This window comes from Triticum aestivum, chromosome 5D (genome assembly GCF_018294505.1).
Source record: "Triticum aestivum cultivar Chinese Spring chromosome 5D, IWGSC CS RefSeq v2.1, whole genome shotgun sequence".
Classification (NCBI taxonomy): domain Eukaryota; kingdom Viridiplantae; phylum Streptophyta; class Magnoliopsida; order Poales; family Poaceae; genus Triticum; species Triticum aestivum.
This window is the reverse complement of record NC_057808.1, coordinates 371,709,800-371,730,863: the sequence shown is the minus strand read 5'-3', so window position 1 is coordinate 371,730,863 and position 21,064 is coordinate 371,709,800. Positions and strand designations below refer to the sequence as shown.

The 21,064-nt window shown below is 50.3% G+C and overlaps 2 protein-coding genes across 2 annotated transcripts; both read right to left on the bottom strand.

Annotated features, from left to right (window-relative positions):
- Positions 1–1,653: 1,653 nt before the first annotated feature.
- Positions 1,654–2,814, bottom strand: LOC123124969 (heavy metal-associated isoprenylated plant protein 41-like). The gene is made up of 3 exons (XM_044545514.1): positions 2,533–2,814; positions 2,242–2,440; positions 1,654–2,014 (listed from the first exon to the last, which is right to left on the bottom strand). Exons 1-3 carry the CDS (start codon positions 2,735–2,737, stop codon positions 1,819–1,821), a joined length of 600 nt encoding a protein of 199 aa, XP_044401449.1. The 5' UTR covers positions 2,738–2,814; the 3' UTR covers positions 1,654–1,818.
- A 790-nt stretch (positions 2,815–3,604) lies between these two features.
- Positions 3,605–6,655, bottom strand: LOC123120642 (uncharacterized protein At4g26485-like). Its single transcript, XM_044540640.1, has 3 exons — positions 6,478–6,655; positions 5,208–5,406; positions 3,605–4,229 (listed from the first exon to the last, which is right to left on the bottom strand). The coding sequence occupies exons 1-3, from the start codon at positions 6,653–6,655 to the stop codon at positions 3,827–3,829; spliced, it is 780 nt and encodes a 259-aa protein (XP_044396575.1). The 3' UTR covers positions 3,605–3,826.
- Positions 6,656–21,064: the final 14,409 nt, after the last annotated feature.

Sequence of the window (21,064 nt, the reverse complement as noted above, 5' to 3'; positions counted from 1 at the left end):
GAACTTAAGAGAAAATACCGACTTGCCAAATGGGATGTCATCTGTCGACCAAAGGACCAGGGGGGCCTTGGTATTGAGAATCTTGAAGTGAAGAACAGATGTCTTCTCAGCAAGTGGTTGTATAAACTTTCAATTGAGACGGAGGCCACGTGGGCGCAGATTCTCCGTAGTAAGTATCTACAGTCCAAGACGTTGTCCCAGGTCACTGTGAGACCGATAGATTCGCCGTTTTGGAAGGGGCTTATGAGAGTCAAAGCCGCCTTCTTTAATAGAACAAAGTTTATAGTCGGTAATGGAAACACCACTCGCTTCTAGGAGGATACATGGCTTGGGGAAACGCCGTTAGCACTTCAGTATCCATCCCTGTATCGTATTGTTCAACGACTTGATGCTCTTGTGGCCATGATTTTGCAGTCCATTCCCCTTAATATTCAGTTTAGGAGGGCGCTTGTGGGCGACCGGTGGGAAGCATGGATTCATTTGGTGAGTAGACTGATGGAGGTTCAGCTATCTCATCAGCCCGATCAGTTGTGTTGGAAGCTTACTAGGTCTGGACAGTTCACAGTTAAGTCGATGTATATCGATGTCATTAACTCTAGTGTTATTCCTAGTTCCAAAGAGGTTTGGAAAGTCAAAGTTCCTTTGAAAATTAAAGTGTTTATGTGGTTTGTACATAAACAAGTCATCTTAACAAAGGATAATTTGGTTAAGCGCAACTGGACATGATCTACTAGGTGTAGTTCTTGTGATCGGGACGAATCTATCAAGCACCTCTTCTTTGACTGCCCGTTGGCAAGGGTTTTGTGGCACACGATGCATATTGCCTTTAACATTACTCCTCCGAATTCGGTCAGTACGTTATTTGGAACGTGGCTGGTTGGGATAGAGTTCGAAACAGCTAGACACATTCGTGTAGGAGTATGTGCTTTGTTGTGGGCAATTTGGAATTGCAGAAATGATTTGGCTTTTAACAGAACAACAAACATTCATTTTTTGCATGTTTTATTCCGAGCTATTGCGCTGATCCGTATGTGGTCGTTACTCACTCTGACGGAGGCCAGGGAGCGTTTGGTTACTGGATCTGTCCAGTGAGAGATGGTAGCGCGGGATATTTTCAACCGGTTTGGATGGCGATCATATAATAGGATAGGCAATTAGTTTACCTATCTTTGTTTTGCCAGCCGGTTGTGGCTTTTGGCCATATTGTTTTTGGCGTTGTGGCTCTTTGTGAGCTTGCCGATTTTTTGTTTTCAGACTATTAAGACCTTGTTGAACTCCTTTATTTATTTATAAATGTGGTTGTATGCATCGTCCTGATGCAGAGGCCGGGGAGTCCCCCCTTTTCGAAAAAAAAACTACAATGTATTTTCTTAACATGCAAATGGTCCAAATTAAAAGGTTCGCCCAGTGCAGGGAGAAAAGGAATAACTGCCTGGCACATGGTTTTGCAACGACACTGAGGCTGATGCCAGGATGCAACTCAGCAACCACTAATCTACGATAATTACGATCCTCGTGCCTTAAGCACCCCGCGTTGGAGGCGCCCTTAGCGATAATACACGTACTCCCTTTGCATTTTTACATCTTCAGTTTGATTAGCAAAAAAAAAGTTTCTAAACATACAAATTTTATGGCATATTAAATTGACGATGTATGTTCCCGTGCTAGACTTATAATCCCAACCAGAGGGAGTATCACGAAAGCCTTGAAGATGAATATATTCAAACCAGCGTAAAGACGCATCCAGAGTTGCAGACAAGATACATGTTTATCTTTTCAATATACTGGAATAATCTACACCCAAAAACAAGGGACCGACTATATGTCAGTTGCCTGACTTTTTTTGTTGGTGTAAGTCATCTTAAACATAACAAGTGCAGACTCGGAGGCTAATTGCTCGATCTCCCAACTGCGGTACGGATGTCCCGTCTTGTGAGTGACGTGGATTTCACCATCAGGACGAAGCAGGTGGATTGCATTGCGGAAGAAAGCCTCCACGAGCTGCTTGTGCGAACTACACTTAGAAGCAAAAGATTAATAACAAGAGAAATTTTAAGATGCACCCCCAATTGATATGAACCGCTCATTGCAAATGATCAAACAACTGACAATACTATTACTTCTTGGGCGTGAAATTTGAAGTGAAGAAGCACCGGGAATAGGAACTTAATGAAATTTAATGTGAAGAAATTTGCAACGCCAAAAACCAGAGAACCGCAAGGGCAAAGAGTTCGCGCGTACCCGATCATGTGCTGCTGGGTCTCGCTCCCAGTGAAACCAGCATGAGGGAAATTGAACAGGATGCGATCGAAGCGATTGAGCTTCAGATGGGCGTGACTCTTCATCTCTGTCGCATCGACACCATGCAGGACTGTGGCGCCCGTCCTTTTCAGCGACGTTACATTCGACTCCGCATAGCTGTACATGATTCTAAGATAACCTGTCCATATGCAAGAGGATTGCCAACAAGATCACGTAACATTAGATCAAGCAGAGACAGGTTGGAATGAAAGAGGTAATAAATGGTCGGACCGTAGGAGTCGAGGGACGTGGCGACGAGGTTCTCGCCGGAGCCGAACGCGGTGGCGAGCGCCAGCGAGAAGGAGAAGTCCCCGTCGCCGACGACCAGGATGCTCTGCACCGAGGAGTAATGCCCCAGCCACTTCACCACCTCCTTCTCTTCCTTCTTCCCCTCCACGGCGATGGCCTGCGCCACCTCCACCACCGGCGAAGCCATTCCGCTCCACCGGCGAGAGCGAGGCCACAGCTATGTGTCAGCACTCAGCAGTGTGTGTGATAGAGGTGAGGAAGGCTAGCTTCGCCGGATTAGACTGAGGGCTTTTTATTTGTAGATGGCGGGGAGACGAAAGGCTAGCTTCATTTGTGATGTGTCCGTCGCCTTGGGTTGTGCTCTCGCATCGCACGTCTCTTGGGATGGAGCTTCCATTAATTGTGATACAGTAATTCACACTCATGGGAATCTGAAACGCCAAGGGAGTACTGATGTGTGAGCAGTTCTTTTGAAATGCAAATGCAGCGCACGATCATGCGTACTTTCAAAGGGGGAAAAAACGTAGCGCACGATGACACTGTGGGGAGCAACCGGAGCTCCTTTAATTTGAAAAGGAAATTTGGATTTTATAGTTATCAGTCAAATTATAACTCTATCCTAAAAACCACAAAACCGTCTCGCCAGAACATACTGCCTCCAGTCCTTTTTAGTCTGCATATAAGTTTTGTTTGAAGTCAAAATATCTCTACTTCAACCAAACTTATAGAAAAAAATATCAACATTGACAATGCCAAATGAGTATTGTTAGATTCATAGCATATATATTTGATATTGTAGAAGTTAATATTTTTAATATAAATTTGGTCAGATTTTGTAAAGTTTGACTTGACACATCTGAGGGTTAATATTTTTAGTACATGGAAGTAATTTAGAGGGTTTTTTTCTGCCATGTTTTCACTAAATCTGCAACCTTTGCTGGAAGGGATAAGAAACAACAAAATGAATATGCAGACCAGTGAATAAAGCTTGGCAACTGGAAACAGGGAAAAACAAACCATTACAACAGAAGTGCTTGCATTTACATCACCACAATCTTGTTCATACTTTGACCAGTAACACATCTACTCAGTTACACAGTGGTGGATGGCATCTCATCAACACGCACCACATGAAAAGACGTCCCACATCAAGTTCACCAAAAACATTCCAGGTTTCAGAACTACTCCCTCCGTCCCATAAACGTCTTATATTATGGGACGGAGGGAGTAGTTTGTTAACACACCGTTAGTACTACGACCAGTTCACTACATTTCATCAATATGCAAGGTGCCCCCCGTTCCCAACTCCGAACGTGCCAAGACTGCTTGCATAGTCGAAGTACCGCGAGACATATTTATCTTGGCACATATCGCAGTAGCATGCATGTTCTTCCTGAGCAACATTATGTTTCGCGACGAACTTGTATGTGTTGCAGTCACCAAGAGGGAAAGTATTGTTGGACTTTGAACCATTTCCTCTCTTTGGCCTATAGCCGGGGTAGTCTTGTTTCTGGAAACTAACTATGTCAATCATAGCCAGAGAAGATTCAGAGGCAAGTTGCTCGATACTCCACCCGTCGTAAGGATATCCTGTCTTGTGGCTAATGTGGATTTCACCATCCGGCTGAAGCAGCTCTCGTGCATTGCCAAAAAACCCCTTCACAAGCTCCCTATGCAACCTAAGATCGGAGCAAAAGATTCAAATGGTAGCTTATTGAAACATTAGGTTATCAAAAGGGTTCTAGGGTCAAGTAAACAGGAAACCAACAGACCCAAGAAAAGGTTCCCCAAAAATATCAGGGGAAAAAAACATGTATGTAAGCCATGCTATAAAATGCACCTACGAAAAATCATGCTAAAGTGTCCACTACAGTATGGGCACATCATTCACTTATCTCTTCTCTTCTTTTTCGCACAGAACAGAAACGTCCATACTCGTGCATTATTATTTTATAGATTTGCATACATTTTACAGCACATTAGACACCCCAAAATTTGTTCACATTTTCGAATATTTAGGTTGCCTCGACCATTTTGGGTTAAAAATGCAATGGATCACGAACAGAAATTATTGTTTTTGTGGTCAATCGTATCAGTCTTACTACATACATGCTGAAAAACTATGCCTGCAACTTATAAGAACAACTTCATGTTGTAAGTTGTAACTCAAATGTCTTTCATTGGTGCATATGAAGAGAATGAACTAGCAAAACTACCATGAAGGTCCACGAATCCAACCCAAAAAAATGTTCTTGGTCCTTGGTCTATGATAGCTTGTACGATCATCTAGAATGACCTCTTGACTGGTATGTGTAACTTGTCTAAATTGTTATTTATTCTTATACTGAGCATACAGAAGTACATAACTACGGTGCATTTCAAATAACGACGCTGTCAACATGGGAGAACTCATGGTAAAGTATAGCAGCAAGAAAAAATAACTAGAGGTGAAAAGCAATGATGGAAACTTTGGAGGATAACTCCTAGCTCCTAATAGAGATGTGGCCCTAGGACTACTGAAGCTACTGTAACCCCCAAACAAAGATTGTGATGCAATCAGTTTATGAGAAAAATGACTAACTTATAAAATCCATGAAAAGCCCATTATTAGCTGGGATAACTAAAGATAACAATCAAAGAGGAGTGAGTGCTCATACCTGACAACATGCATCTCACACTCTTTTCCATGGAATCCAGCATGAGGAAAATTAAAGACAATCCGATCAAATAGTCTCATCTTCAGATTAGTATGACCCTTCATCGTCTCCGCATCAACACCATGCAAAACCGTGGTGCGCCTTTTCTTCAGCTCCATTACATTTGATTGTGCTTTGCTATACTTGCGAGACAGAGCCTCTGTAGAAGATTGGCAACAAAAATGGAAACAAAATAGATAAATATAACTAAGAATGTAAAAATGATCACAAAATCACAGTAACAAATTATCCCTCTGAGCATATAAGGTAAGCAGGGGCAGCTTAATGCATATGGAAGCCTCAAAGAGGAATTAATGAGGCAAGATAACTAGTATTAAAAGATAGAAAATTGCTAAGGAACCGAAGTAAAAGTGGTGGTTACATGGAAATAAACCAGGAAGTATATTTTGGGCTAGCCTGACACAGAGTTTTCCTGAATGTGTGTTCTCACAGGTTCACTCCTAATTCATGTTTTCAAGTTCGAAAGGTTTTGTTGGATGGATCCTAAATCACCCTTTGACCACGAAATTGCTGAATCACTTTTGACACAACATAGTAGCTGAAAACATAATATTTGGATATATTGGGATTCAAGAACCATATGAAACAATGATCATTTCCACATAAAACTTATCCAAATTACAGTGTTCACTACATCTGGTTCCATAATAGAAACAAAAAAATTACTTGAAATAGAAATAGTGTTGCTGGATGCACGTGCTCCGCCCCAAGATAAACAATTTTTAACAGTAAGAAATATCAGTCAAGAGATCACTCAAATAGGTCTCCGTAATTGGTTTCAGTTATATATGAAAATCGTTAACAAATTCTTTAATATGCTGATGCATATAAGAAAACGGGAGCGACTATCAAGATAGATTTTTTCCATCATAAAACCTCTCCCATTTCATGTTAGAGCATAAGCTGTGCTAGCTCGTATATCACCAAAGTGGCAGAGTCGGCAATCAGTAAACTTTACCTCAACAGTGTAAAGTGCATCAAATCCTTCTTAATCAACAGAATGTACCAAATTCTCGTAGATTTCAAAAATTAATGCAAATGAAAATAGAAGATCGCCTAAAAGCAACACATTATACTCCTGTATGCACCCTACCCCTCCAGGATTCCATTCTTGAAACCCTAGGTGTGATTAGTAGTACTATTAAAGAACCCGAATGCTTAAAGAAAGCAGCGTTAGTAATGCTGAAGGAGAGATCGCAAAGGATCGAACCATAGGAGTCCAGCGACGTCGCGACGATGTTCCGGCCGGTCCCGAACGCGGCGGCGAGAGCCAGCGAGAACGAGAAATCCCCGTCCCCGACGATCAGAATGCTTTGCCCCGATGAGTAGTGGCTCAGCCATCTCACGCCCCTCCCCCTCCCCCTCTTCCTCTTCCGCAGCCTCGCCATTCCCCTACACGGCGGTCGCCTAGGCCCACTCCACCGCCGGCGCCTGGCGCCCCTTTCCCGCCAACAGCGGCCGGCGCCGGAACCCCTTGCACCGGCGCCTTGCCCCTCCAATTGGACGCGATCACCGCCGCGGCATTCCCCTTTCTCCGCTCTCTCCCTCCGCCGGCGAGACTGAGGCGAGCACGCTGAGACCGTGCGTGCGTGCGTGGGTGTCTGACAGTGACACTGCGGGACTGCGGACTGTGGACTCGAGTCTTCCTGAAGAAGGCTCCGTTGGGAAAAAATAAAGAGCTAATATCACCGGAAGTCATAAAACTTGCACTCCACGTTCAGTTTAGTGCTAAAACTTTAAAAATACGGAATTGTGGTCATTCAACTTGCCCCCGCGTGCAAATACGGTCACTTCATCCATCTCTAGACACATATTGTGCTTACGTGGCATGCCAACGTTGCTATGGCCCACTATTAGTGACTGGAACAGCACGGTGCTACGTGTGCTGTGTGCATGTTCTTTTTACAGATACACCCCGCTCTTATTTAATTGTAGAAGCTCCTCATCAGCACGTCTGGGCCTGCTTGTGAGGAATAAATCTCTCCTTTTTTGCGGATATATATAAATCTCTCCTTGACATGGGGTCCACTTGTCACCGTGTGGTGGTATGAGAGGTATGAGAGGAATGGAACTCACGAGCTCATGTACCGGCATACCATCTGCCAACCAGTACGCTAAGTAGATTGTCACGTTAAATAAGAGAGACAAATTAATTTATAGTAAAGTTAGGCTTTTTTCTCGATTCTGTTTTTTGCCAGGTGCGACCGAAAAAACCAGTTCTAAATCAAATTCGAATTAAAAAACCGGTCCAAGATATAAGCAGATTTTTTTATTCTGTTCTGAGGAATCCCGGTGGTCACTGAACCTCGTGCCAAAATTTCAAATGTATTTTTTGAATTTAAACACCCAGAACTATATCAAATAAGATTTGTATGCACATAATCATACAACGCAGTGCATAGTTCGGTGCCACAGCTTTTGCTGTATTACCCATGGTCACTTGATTGATTCCAATGATCTCCATCATTAATTTTAGCTGATATTTACTTGAACTCCCAAGCCTGGGTCACCCAGCAGATGCGGGTTACTAACCGCTGGAATCGTGCATAAGATTTGTTCTTTTCTAGGTTCAGTTATATATATTTTAATGCTAAAAAATTGAATTCAAAATTTGTTTGAATAAATTTGTGCGACTTTTTTGAAATTTCCGAGATTATCTAGAAACCAGTTTTTCTAGCCCGTACCGAGAAAAAAATCCTATCGAGAAAAAGAAATGTTGGATACGATTAGTCGTCGTTGCCAACATACAAAATTATGTGTTTCTCCTTAGGCACATGAGCAAGTACGAATTTCGAAATGGCAACAAAATTCGCTCATCCTTAAAAACAAATCAACAATTTTTTTGTTTGAATTCGAATCATTTTATGGTTGTCCCGGCAAAAAATATATTATTTATTGGGTTGACCAATATAATCCAATATTCATCTCATTACTAGAAAGGCAAGGACGCCTTGTGTGGGTGGTTAGCACCCGTGACAAGACTGAATTTGGTTGCTGGTTCGAGAGCTCACATCACGATTATTTTTGAATCATTTCTGCAAAAATAACGTCACACGTAGCACCTCTTTTCTCTAAGGATGACATCACACTAGCGCCTCCAGCACCAATAGTCACTGCCAGTGGGGCCATGCACGCATGTCACGCCACACAAGCGGTGGATACGCCCGCATATGCACCCTGTGACCGTATTTGCACGACAATGCAAGTTGAGTGACCACAAATCCGTATTTTCAAAGTTTTAACACTAAACTGAACATGCATAGCAAGTTTTATGACTCCCAGTGGGGCTTGCTTGACAGGGCTGGGATTCTTTTCTTTTTTGGATGATTGGGGTTTCCGTTTTGGGCGTGGGAATTCGAATGTGAAGTGTCCGGTCCGGCCCACGGACAACGCCCGGCCATCCCCGTATCATATCACAATTAAAGCATCTACTGCCGACAAATCCGACCCTCAAACGCCCGCAGATGGACCGATCACATTTCAAATATTTGATTCTACAATGGGACATTTCAAATTAGAAATCTTAAATCCATATTATTATATGCAACATGAAACCTAATCCAAGTTGAGCTCGTCCGGTTTTGTCGTGGCCATGTCCGGCGGCTGGATGCGCTCCCCAGAGTGTTGGTCCGGTCGCCGGCAAGGTAGAGTAGGGCATGGGATACGAGCCGGCTCACGTGGCTCAAGGAAGTCGTCTCCCATGCCACACTCTTCCTCGTCGGAATCCGGAACCTGAACAATGTCGTTGTACGTCAGATCGATGATGGATTTGTCCTGGGACAAGCCAGCAACATCCACCACGACGCGGTTGCGGTGCCCGGACTGCTACACCATATGAGGCGCTGGAGAATGCGATTCTGTCTCGCCGACGCCCACTGTCGCGTCATGTTTGTGTGGGCGACGCCCATGGTGCGTCCATGGCATCGGTGTGCCAACGGAAGGGTTGCGCATCCGCCACCATGTTCGGACGCTAGACGGACCGCACCGTCTCCGATGAGGCAGCGGCGACACACATAGCGCCGGATCCATGCGCCATTGGGGCGAACGCAATGGATTCCTGAGGGAAGGAGTCTGAGCAATGCCTCGCACGGGCCTGTTCCTGGTAGTGGCGGAGTGCAAACCGGACGGGCATCTCCTCCTTGGGGCCGCGTGGGATGAGCTTAGGGTTGACGGATTTGAAGATGAAGGACTCGGATCCGCTGCCCGCCATGCCGGAGATCACCAGACAGGAGCTTGGGTGACGGACGGGAGTGAAGGGGAGTGGCTAGGGTTTAGTCCGGCGAGCGAATGGGGAGGAATATACGTGGGGTCGCACTAATGAAAAATAGCTTATAGGTGAATCCTAATGAGTGGCGAGCGAGGCGGGGCACCCGCCACTGTTATTATTCAAAAATAGTTGTGGGGGTGCCAGCGCCCACCAGCCACAGCTAAGGTCATTTTAGTGGCGGGCTCTAGTTTCTTCCCGTCACAGGTAGGCTCTTCCAAATAAGCCCATTGGAAGTCGCCCGCCACTGGTTCTCCCTGGTCTGTGGCGGGTGGCGTGCAGCGCTCGCCACAACTCTAGATTGGCAAACCGCGCCAAACACATCCAAAATTTGTTAATATTTGCGGTAGCGGGCCCACTTATACGCCCGCCACAACTATATATTCTGCTTCGCGCCAGGCGAATCGTCACACTCGCATCTATTTTCGGTTTCCCCTTGTTCACTCACTCAGTCAGTTCCTCTTCCCCTCTCCCCCTTTCACGCCGTCGTGCGCCTCGCTCGCCGCCACCGTGCCTCCGACCCACACCACCGCTAGATCTGCTAGCCGGTCTGTCCTTCTCAGCGGCCGCCGCCGGATCTGCTCGTCGTACGCCTTCGACCCGTGACACCGGAGGATTTGCTCGCCGTCATCTGCCTCGACCGTCGCTGCCGTCGTCGGACTCGACCGACCACCGCCGTCATCCGCCTCGACCGTTGTTATCGTCCCCCCGTCGACCACCACCGTCGTCATCCGCCCCGACCGACGCTACCGTCGACCGAAGCCGTCACCGGTGTAATATTTTCGTGTTCTTCCGTGTTAATTACCTTCTTTATTTGATAGAGAAATTTATAGACCTAGGACCAAAAGTAGGAACCCCATGGATAATACCATAAAAATGCGATATTTTGTATGTAATAGAACAAAATGTAATACCTTTTGCATGTTGGTAAAGATGAAATCTATAATCAAAGTGCTTTAGGATCGGTTAGACTCTAAATATGACAAGTGCTAGATTTGACAACTGGTTGGGCTTATTAGAGACTAGAAAATGAGTGCCAACATTTTTGTGAAACGTTGATTAACTTCCGTTTTATCAAATTTCTGGTACTCAATACATTCAATATTAAGCAAAGGTCATGCTGAATTTTTGTGTTCTTTGGTGTTAGCTTCTTTATTTGAAGGGATGGGCTTGCCTTCGGGTCATGGAATTGATAGAGAAATTCATAGACCTTGGTATGATAAGTTACTTTATAAAGTGTTAATTGCATTTTCTTACTTTTGACAACTGCTTTGGCTTATTAGAGACTTGAAAATGAGTGCCAATGTTTTGGTGAAACGTTGATTAACTTTCGTTTCATCAAATTTCTAGTACTCAATATATTCAATATTAAGCAAAGGTCCTGCCGATTTTTCATGTTCTTCGGTGTTAGCTTCTTTATTTGAAGGGATGGGATTGCATTCGGGTCAACGAACCATTTACAATTAATCACTGCTTCAAATTGATTATTAGGGACCATGAGGCGTAAGATCTGCAAGATCTGTCAAAATTCATGTATGCACAGTCGAAACTGCAGTGCAGTTCGCGGTATTTTTGAGAAAGGGATTTCAAAAAAATCAGTGGTAATGGTCTTTAACTTGAATATGTATTGAATTCTAATCATTTGTTTAACTGTTTTACTCACTTAATTGTTGATTATTAACTGTTGCATAGTGTGTCCCATGCAACATAAGGGAGGACTTCAACAATTCATATGGTAACATGTTGTACTTTGAGGATGATGAGGAGCGTGAATTCGGATTGGATCTGCGCAAAGGAAAGAATAAAACCATCATATATGGTGATGGATGGGAGCAGTACATTGCAGTGAACAATATTAAAGGAGGAGAACCCATAGCCTTTTCCTTAAAAGGAGAGGTGAACAGGTTAAGGACATTATATGTCAACAACGATGATGATGACGATGACCAAGATGACTAGGATGATGAAGATGAAGATGACCAAGATGATCAGGATGATGAAGATGACCAAGATGACTAGGATGGTGAAGATGAAGACAAGGACATCCAAGATGAAGATGGGGACAACCAAGATGAAGATCATGGTCCTATCCTTTCTGCATTTTTTCTCAAAGGATCAAGAAGCTTACTCAGGATGAGACAACTAATGTGAAAGTGATGTTACCATCCTCTTTGGCCTTCTTGGGGAAGCCTTTTGTGCACCGTCTAACAAAAACCAACATCGTCAAAAAAGTTATGGTGAGATGTTTTATATTATTTCATCTCTTTTTGGTCATAACCAAGTATGGTGAGATGTCTAACATTGCGTGCTTTCTATTTTCTCTTAATGATGGGGAGTTCAGAAGTTACCTTTGAAGATGTTTTCCGGAGTGGACATCCCCGCCGTCGGCACTGCTGGAGTAAACCATGGACCAAGAGGGCCTGTCACGGATGTCCAATACAAGATGGAATCCGACGGGCACATATCATTCCATGAGTCCGGGTGGCGGGATTTCATCAAGGGAAAGAGATAACTAAGGGTGGACACCCTTGTGGTAATCACTATAAAGAAGAGCAACCGCAACGACTACCAAATGATGGTTGTTGTTGATCATGTTTAGAATTAAGTCATGAATATATCAGACGGAGAACTGTTAGTTAATTAATTAGTACATTAAGATGAATGTGATACATTGATGTTTGTTTCTTAAGTCGAACAACTTTCAAGTGTTACTGAATTATTTGAGGGTTTGTTTTTAAAATGAATTCATTCTGCTTTAGTTGTATTGAGAAATTGTCTGTGCTCATCCCTTTTGCGGGCATAACGTCTGAACAGCAACAACTATGGTCATAGCTGTGGCGGGCAACTGAAGCAAGCTGTAGTAGGCAGGTGAGAAGAGCCCGCCACTGGAAGCTACGTACTAGTGGCGGGCGAGCGCCCCTCACTGATGGGGTTATAGCAGTGACGGGAGGTCAGTGGCGAGCGGCCTTGAGATCTTGGCCCGCCACTACTAGGCTTCTTGCGCGCGCCACTGCTGAGCATTCCTGCAGTAGTGTCGGGTGGCCCAGCGAGGGCCGGGTTTGACATGGCGGATGCGCTAGGGTGCACCTGGACGTCCTCATATCAGTCCCATATTTTGGGTTGGATACCTTGGTTGGATATGAGAGGTGTCGGTCAGCCCGGACGTTTGAGGCCCATCTGAGACGCCCATCTGGGTCAAATTTTCGTGGCCGGGTCATTCGGCCAAGCCTTTGAGACAGGTTTGGGGCACCCGGCTGTAGATGCTCTTACACTCCCCATTTGACGAACTCCATTTTCATACAAACCCATGCATCATTCAAGATCCACGTAGATAGCACATAGCAAACTACCACCTACACTACACGTCATCGGATATGTCCATGACGCTTTCGTGCCAGAGCCGGCAGCCTCGGGGCAAAACTCCAGCGCATCCTCCTCGTCGGCGAACTGCTCCTCACACTCCATATCCGCCTCGCGAAGGAAGCGGCAGTTCGCCTCCACCTCCGACTCGGAGTGGATGCAGTTGAGGATGTCATGTTGTTCCGCCACCTCCTCCGCTTGTGTGAGCTCGAACTTCGTGAGTGTGTCCTCCCTCCGTAATTTCGGTGTCGGTCCCTCCTTCTCCTCATCTGATGATGGTTCCTACGAATCCTCCTGCTCCGGCGCCACCATCTCCGCCCCCATCGCCTCCTGCTCCATCCCACCTCCTGCTTTGGCGCCTCAACCTTTATGTGTTCTCGCGCCTCCTCATTTAGATTATCCAGAGGCAAGCCAACCACAATGCATGTGGCGTGACGCGCAGGCCTCCTCCAAGACACACATCTCCGCCTGGATCTCCCCGATAGTACTTCTATAACTAGGTGTATTATACACAAAGGGCCCAGTTGTCATCTTGCACTATGGCCCCTAGCGTGTCAGGGCAGGCCATGCGTCTGCATGGGCAGTGCATGTCATGTTGTGTGGTTGTGGTCTTGTGTGTGTGATGATCGACAAAGTTGTGAGCGCATAGCATGGACTATACACACCACAACAAAATTGTGGAAGGCGGTTGCCCTCACAAAGAAAACATTTTCAAGAAAATCTCAAGACAATAAATTGATTCATGTTTCAAACATTTCTATTTGTTCAAAATGACCCCTGACAAAAGAAAACAATGCTCACAAAACCACATGCTAAAGATAAATGAAAACAAACTGAAAATAAGATAGGGACATGCAACTAGTGCTTGCAAGTTGCAAAGTTCCTGCTTCATAATTTAAGTCGATTGACATGAAAAGTATAACCACCGAGCTTCTAAAAATAGAGAATCCAACTGTTTGTGCATCTCCGACCAGATTTAAGGGGAACAACGTTGGTTGCAATCAATATTTGCCTGTTGCCAACAAAAATGGCATCGTATGGACATTTGATAAAATGCCACGTTTTACTTTGCCTTTGATAAAACGCCACACATTATGTCAATGATATGTGGGGTCGTCATATGTCAATGGCACCATGCGTGCTATTTTATCAAAGGGCAAACTAAATCCTGGCACCATCAAACTTTCCCACAGAAGACTCTCCCAGCGGCAGTTCAAACTTCAAGCCAGAGATCTTCACTCTTCAGGAGGGATGTGTACCAAACTTCTCTATCAGCATTCTCCATTTTGAAAGTTGGTCCTGTTGTTTGATACCTGCCATGTTGCTATTCTGCTCGGGAGCGTGTTCTAGAGGATATCCTGGAACATTAAGGGGAAACAAAACATGGTTCGGTAAGAAATAACATTTGTCCATTGGTGTCGGGGGTTGGGTACGACATATGCCAATGGATGGCTTATCATGGTGGGAGCGAGTAGAAGGTCGCCGGTGCCCGGAAGCGGGATGAGGCGTAGACACGAACGCCGACGTAATTTACCCAGGTTCGGGGCTCTCCTGGGAGATAACACCCCTAGTCCTGCTCTACGGGGTCTCCGCATGATCACTAGGGCACAAGTGAGTACAATGGTGCTCCTCGAGCTGTATGCTAGAGGTAGGAGAAGGCAAGGCTAGCTCTCTCCTTCCTCTGTGGGCTGGTCTAGTTCTAATAGGTTGGGAACCCTTTGCATGGGTGCCCTGGGGGGTTTATATAGGCCTACCTCCCAGGGGTACAATGGCAATCCCGGCCGTCAGTCTCTTCGACCGCCGGCTTCTCTGTCGACTGTTGGGGCCCGCCGCCTGGTTGGGTACGGGGCCGACAGGCCGCCCCCGCCGCTCTCGGGTCTTGTCGGCTGCTGATCGCTGTAGCCGTGACTCTAATGACGCAGGCTTGGTCAGGGGATCGTGGCTACAGCTTCGCCGCCTGGCAGGCGATTACTGTAGCCACTCCGTGTCTCGTCTGGTTAATGGCGCGTGGGTCCCGAGGAAGGGGCGGGCCGACTGCCGGGGGGCGACCTTCATCGGGTCCGACTGGTGGGGCTCTCGCTATCTTCCGGGCTCTCGCTGATTGGTGGGGCCCGTCGTCCTTGGGCCGTACCGACAGGCCGTCGTGGGAGCAGGACTCCGCCTGCTTGTGGTGATGTCAGGGATGGCGTGGCAATAGTGCCGCGCCGGGCGGAGATCTCCATCGGTACGGTGCACTGTGGCCACGCCTGTCCCTGGATAGGGGGGGGGGATGGGCTACACTGTAGCCATTCCCCGTCTTGTCTTTCTTGATGAGGGCGCAGGCTTCGTCGACGCCACGGGCCGACTGCTATGGGCCGGCTTCTCTAGAAGCCAATAGCTAGGAGTCGGCTTGTGTTGGCGTCGCCTCCGGGACTCGGCCGTCTACTGGCAGCCGGCTATTCCTCCAGCCGGCCTCCAGAAGGCGGCACTTCATCTTGGCGCCTTGAGGGGCGCGGCTAGCCCCGATGTCTTGAAAGGTTCTGGGCTTCGGGTTGGCCTACCCATGGCCCATTACTCCAACAGTAGTCCCCGAAGCTGGTGAGGTGCTGCGGTTGATCAGCCGAGGAGCCTCCGCAGTTTCTTTCTCCGAGTGCTTGAGGTGGAGCTTCGTCCGACTTCCACCGGGCCGACTGGTAGGAGTCGGACTCGCCCAATCTGACTCATCCAAAATTCGAACGCTTCGGCGGGATCCTAGTGGCGTGCTAGCTAAGCCTCCAGGCCGCCGCCCGTTATGGGCCTGTCACGTGGCGACGAGCGGCCGGGCCAGGCTGCCAACCCACGCTCGCGATGGGACATGCCTGCTGGCGAGGCCCGCCACTAGCACGCCTCGGCACGCGAGCGGATCCGCTGCGGCCGAGGTGTCGCGGTTGAGTTTCCCGCGGAGTTACTGCGCGTAGTAACTCGCGCGATAAACGTGGGGATGTGGGGTAGTGGGCGCAGTAAACCCCACGATCGCCCCCTGGCTCTGCTGCCCACAGGCTTATAAGTAGGAGGAGGAGGGGGGTGTGGTGGAGCACGCGCGTCCCTCCTCCCCACTCTTTCCTCCTCCTTCTTCCTCTCGCCGTTGCGCCTCCAAGCCACGCTGAGCGCTGTGGTGGTTCATTCCCGATGAGCTCATCTTCCACCCCCACGCCCCCCACGGCGCGCTCCGGAGCATGGGACGGCTCCGAAGTTCACGATGACCACGTTGATTTCCTCCGCCAGACGCGACGGCTGGCCGGCAAGGATTACGTGAGGGTCCGCCTCGTGCCGAGGGGGGAGATCTCGCCGGCGCCGGAGGAGGGCGAGCGGGTCGTCTTCCGCTCGCACTGCCTGCGCGGCCTTGGCTTGCCGGCGAGCAGCTTCTTCGGGTCCTTCCTCGAATTCTACGGTCTCCAGCCGCACCACCTCACCCCGAACACGGTGGTGTTGCTGTCCGCCTTCGTCACCTTGTGCGAAGGCTTCCTCGGCGTCCTCCCCACCATTGAGCTTTGGGGGGAGTTCTTCTACATCGAGCTCGGCACCCTCGTCGCAGGCGTGCCGGCCCAATGCGGCGCGTTCATCGCGGTGCGGAGATCGGCGGCCGACAATCCGTTTCCTCCCATCACGCTGATCAAGTCGGTGAAGATGTGGCAGTGGTCGTACTTCTACGTGAAGAGCGTTTTCGCGGAGGGCGACTGGGTCAACTTGCCGGCTTACGAAGCCGGCCCGCCAGCTGGGAGGCGGCCCAACTGATCGTACCGGGCCAGGACGCTGTCGCCTTCTGGAGCCGCCGCCATCGCGCGGCTCCGAGTGTTGACGCAGACGGAGGGCCTGACCGGGCCTGATTTGCTGTCCGCGTTCGTGGCGCGCCGAGTGCTCCCGCTTCAGAGCCGCCCTCACATGATCTGCCAGATGAGCGGACATCGGGACCCGAGTCGGCTGTGCACCAAGGAGATGCCTCATGTAGAGTTAGCTCTCATGGTGAACTATCTTGCGAACTGCGAGCTCACGGAGGAGTGGCGGTTTGGCAAGGAGCCGTACTCACGCGCCAATCCCCCGCCTATGGTAAGTTGTCTTTCTTTTTTCTCTATCTCTCTATTGCCGAGTCCGGCCTGCCTAATCTGACCAATCGGCTTTTGAGCAGAGCCCCCTCCTCCAGCCGGCAGCCGGCGCCGCAGGGCCGGAGCGCCAATTCCTCCCCGACCGAGCGGAGAGCGATGCCGACGACCCCGACTTGGGGGCGGCGGCCTTGGAGGACGACGCCGAGGGAGGAGGCGGCGAAGCAGGCGGCTCGAGGCTCGGAGCCAGCCTCGAGGACTGGCCTGACGACGCCGAGGGAGGAGGCGGCGAAGCAGGCAGCTCAAGGCTCGGAGCCAGCCTCGAGGACTGGCCTGACGACGACGCGTGGGAAGTCGCCCCGCGCCACCAGCTAGGAGTCGGCCAGCCGGGCACGAGCTCGTCCGCCGCGCAGGATGCCCAAGGCGGCGTGAAGAAACACCGGGCTGCGCCGAGCTTGTTCGGCAGTCGGCCTAAAAAGCCCAAGGGCTCGGCCGCGGCGACCAAGCGGGACGAAGCGGCCGCGAAGGCCATCCGCTTCTGCAAGGAGGTGAAGAAGCCGCAGCTGGTTTCCGCGTAAGTACTGCCTTTATCTCGTACCTTCATTTTTTTCCTTATTGATCTTGTCTGAGTTTCTTCACTTTGTTTCCCTTGATCTAGGGCCCCGCTCTCTCTCGAGAAATCGGCTGCCGCCTCCATCGTGGGGTCGGTAGAGACCTCCGCCACCACTCGGCGGATCGATCCGGCCGCCAACCTTCGGGAGGCGAGGGAGCGGAACGCGCGGGAAGCGCGCGAGGAGGCGGAAGCCGCCCGCCTGGAGAAGGAGGAGGAAGAGAAGGCGGAGGCCGCCGCCCTGAAGAAACTGGCGGAGGCCGATGCCGCCGACGCGGCGAAGAAGCAGGCTGAAGAAACCGCGCACCGCCAGTCGGCTATTTTCATCACTCCCCTGAACTCCGCGCCGCCACCTCCGGAGTTCGTGGCGCAGACTGGGGAGGCCGGCGACGAGCACCCGGTCACGGAGAGGGACGGCGGCGATGTTGCTATGCCGGACGTGATTGTGCCTCCACCGCCGCCGTCCGGGAGTGCGCAAGGCGAGCAGCCGGCGGACCCGCCGGTGCCACCAACTGCAAACGAGGTGGCGACGGGCCTGACTCTTGAGGTCGGCACACCGACGCGTCGCCGACTTGCGAAGGCGGCCTCGGCACCACGCCCGCTGGAGACTGGCACCGCGAGCTCCTCGATCTCGGACACCGAGGCGACCAGTGCCGCGCCCACTGGGTGGGTGCGGGTCGGCGGGACCGGCCCTCTGAACAAGGCGACGCTGGATGTTCAAACCAAACTCCGCGCTGAAGCTGACGCCATCAAGAACTGCAACAAGGCGTATCTGGCATCGCGAGAGGCCATCCGGGTATGCTTCTTGCTTTTTTGTTTTTAACTCTTGTATTGCTTCGTGGGGGCGCGCCAGCGCACCCACTGGGTGTAGTCCCCGAGTTCCGGGCCGGCTGCTAAGCAGGCGACTCGGAACTTTAATTAGCAGGCTCTAAGTGCTGATATCCTTACTGCAGGATTATCATAACCTTCAACTCCAAGGTCCTGGAGTTGGATCAACGTGCTGCCGACTTGTCGGAGAGCCGGAGTAAGTCTTCTTCCCTTTCTGCGGGGGCGCGCTGGCGCACCCGCAGGCTGTAGTCCCCGAGATTCAGTCCGACTACTGAGCAGTTGGGCCGGATCTCCCCGGCGACTATTCTTCTTTCTGTTGATGACTCCTTTCTCCGCGGGGGCGCGCTGGCGCACCCGCGGGCTGTAGTCCCCGAGATTCGGGCCGACTGCTGAGCAGTCGGGCCGGATCTCCCCGGCGACTGTTCTTCTTTGTTGGCAACTGATGCCTTCCTTTCTTCTTTTCTTCCGCAGAGGCCAACGCCACCTTGCAGCAGCAGCTGGGCGAAGCCAACACTGCGCTGCGCGCTAAGGAGGAGGAGCGCAGCAAGCTGGCTGAAGAGCGCGACCGGCTTGTCGCGCAACTGGCGGAACAGAAGGAACTCCTCAAGAAGGCCCAGAAGGAGACGGAGGACAAGGAGACCAGCCTCCTTGCTGAGTTTGCGATCGAACGCTCCGCCTGGACCGACAAGGAGGTGATGCTGACTTCTGGCTTTCACGAGATCGAGGACATAGTCGATGGTGAGCTTCCCTCTTTTTCCTTCTTTGACCTGCCGGCTGTTGGTCGAGCCGGCTTCTCGTCTTTTAACTTTGGATCTTTGCTCTCTGTCTTGGCAGACTTCTTCCCTGGTCACTCGGACGCTGCCAACCAGGCTATTGAAGCTGATCGCGAAGGTCGGAGGGCGGACGGCGCGCAGATTGCCGCCGACGCCCCCCGAACCCTTGGTGAGCAGATCCTGAGCATCGAGGCCCATCTTTGGCCGGCCCACCGGATGTTGCGCCGGCTTCAGTGTGCCGGCGCCCAGGCGATCGCCGCCCTGTGGCCAGACATGCCGGCACCGCGCACTCCCAGTCGGACTGCCGACTGGCTGGAGGTGGCGGCCGACCGTCTTGAGGCCTGGAAGGGCTCCTCGGCCCGGGCTGGATCACGCCGGGCCTTGGAGTTCGTCAAGGCGTGGTACCCTGGGCTGAGTCTAGCCCAGCTAGCCACATTCCGGTTGGAGGCTCAGGAGGAATTGGCGGTCGTGGAAGATGACCTCGTCAAGCGCGCGGCGTCAATCGGCGAGTACACCGACACCAACATCTTTGTCCCGGAGCGGGTTGAGAATGGCACCGAGGCGTCGCCGGAATGGTTCGGGCTGAACCCGGAAGACGGCGAGGACTCGGCGGAGGTGATCGACTCCGTCGGCGAGGAAGAAGGCGAGGCGGAGGAGGAAGGCGAAGAGGAGGCGCCAGAGGTCGGAGCGGACGGCCAGCCTCAGCTCGACCGCGCCTCCAGCAATGAGCCACGCCCAACCGAGCCGGCTACCGCTGGAGGCGACCAAGCGGAGACTGACCAGCCGGCCGCTCCACCAACTGGCGCCGCCGACTCCTCCGATCCACCGAACCCGTCTGCCGCTTCCTAGGCCGCCAGTTTATCTTTTGCTTTACCTGTCTATCAGTCTCGACGAACTTGTTAATTTTGCACAATTCCACCCACGGGGTGTATCTTAAACTTCTGTTGAAGATCGGCCAAGGGCCTTTGTTATGTAAATATTTTTCCGAGTTATATCTTTTCTTGCTTGCTGCTCTTTGGCTTTTTCCTTTGCCGCCTTCCCTTGGTTGCCGTCTTGCCAGCCGAACAGCCGCTCTGCGGACTGTGGCTGGGTCAAGTATTTAGCTACTTCCGGGAAGGCAAGTACTTAGCCCTTTTTTTAGAACATTCTAGCAAGTTAAGTAGAAGCCGGCAGGCCGGCTGCTCAACAGTCGGTCGTAGAAGGCGGGAAGCCGGCTTAAACTATGCACATGCTTTGTGTCCTTAGCCATTTTTTATGTGGACACCCTTTCTACCTTGCTCCTGCCCACCAGACAGTCGCTCTACGAGCTGCGGCTTCTGGCAGGAGACGGCTTAAGTGCCAACACATTACTTGTCCGGCTGCAGGAAGCATTTCATAGTACAAGGCGGCAAGTCCCCGGGCCGACTAGTCGGACCCGGTGCCAAGCGGTCATAAAGAAAATGACATACTCATAGGCATAATACTTTAATACAAAAGGTAGCGTGGTACATACTTCATCAACTGTAAAATCTTCGGAGGAGATTTGCATTCCATGGCCGCTCCGTCTCCTTGCCGGAGTCTGCGCGCTCGAGGCTTCTGAGCGTCGATCAAGTAGTAGGAGTCGTTGCCCAACACTTTGTTGATGTTGAAGGGGCCTTCCCAAGGCGCTGAGAGCTTGTGCTGGCCGGCTGTTCGCTGGATCAGCCGGAGCACAAGGTCTCCTTCTTGGAAAGATCTCGGCTTGACCTTTCAGTTATAGTATGGCGCAGGCTCTGCTGGTAGATGCTGGACCGGCTGAGTGCCAACAGCCTGCCCTCTTCCAGCAGATCGACGCCGTCTTGACGTGCTTCTTCTGCCTCCTCTTCGGTGTACATGGTGACTCTAGGGGAGTCGAATTCTATGTCCGTTGGGATGACGGCTTCGGC

Bases quoted from the DNA above. Each gene is read 5' to 3' on its own strand.
- LOC123124969 (XM_044545514.1), bottom strand. From the start codon at position 2,737: ATGGCTTCGCCGGTGGTGGAGGTGGCGCAGGCCATCGCCGTGGAGGGG. The intron at 2,441-2,532 runs GTCCGACCATTT...GCATATGGACAG, and splicing joins CACGTCCCTCGACTCCTACG to GTTATCTTAGAATCATGTAC. The intron at 2,015-2,241 runs GTACGCGCGAAC...TTCTAAGTGTAG, and splicing joins ACCCAGCAGCACATGATCGG to TTCGCACAAGCAGCTCGTGG.
- LOC123120642 (XM_044540640.1), bottom strand. From the start codon at position 6,655: ATGGCGAGGCTGCGGAAGAGGAAGAGGGGGAGGGGGAGGGGCGTGAGA. The intron at 5,407-6,477 runs GTTCGATCCTTT...AATCTTCTACAG, and splicing joins GACGTCGCTGGACTCCTATG to AGGCTCTGTCTCGCAAGTAT. The intron at 4,230-5,207 runs GTATGAGCACTC...CTCCGATCTTAG, and splicing joins TGTGAGATGCATGTTGTCAG to GTTGCATAGGGAGCTTGTGA.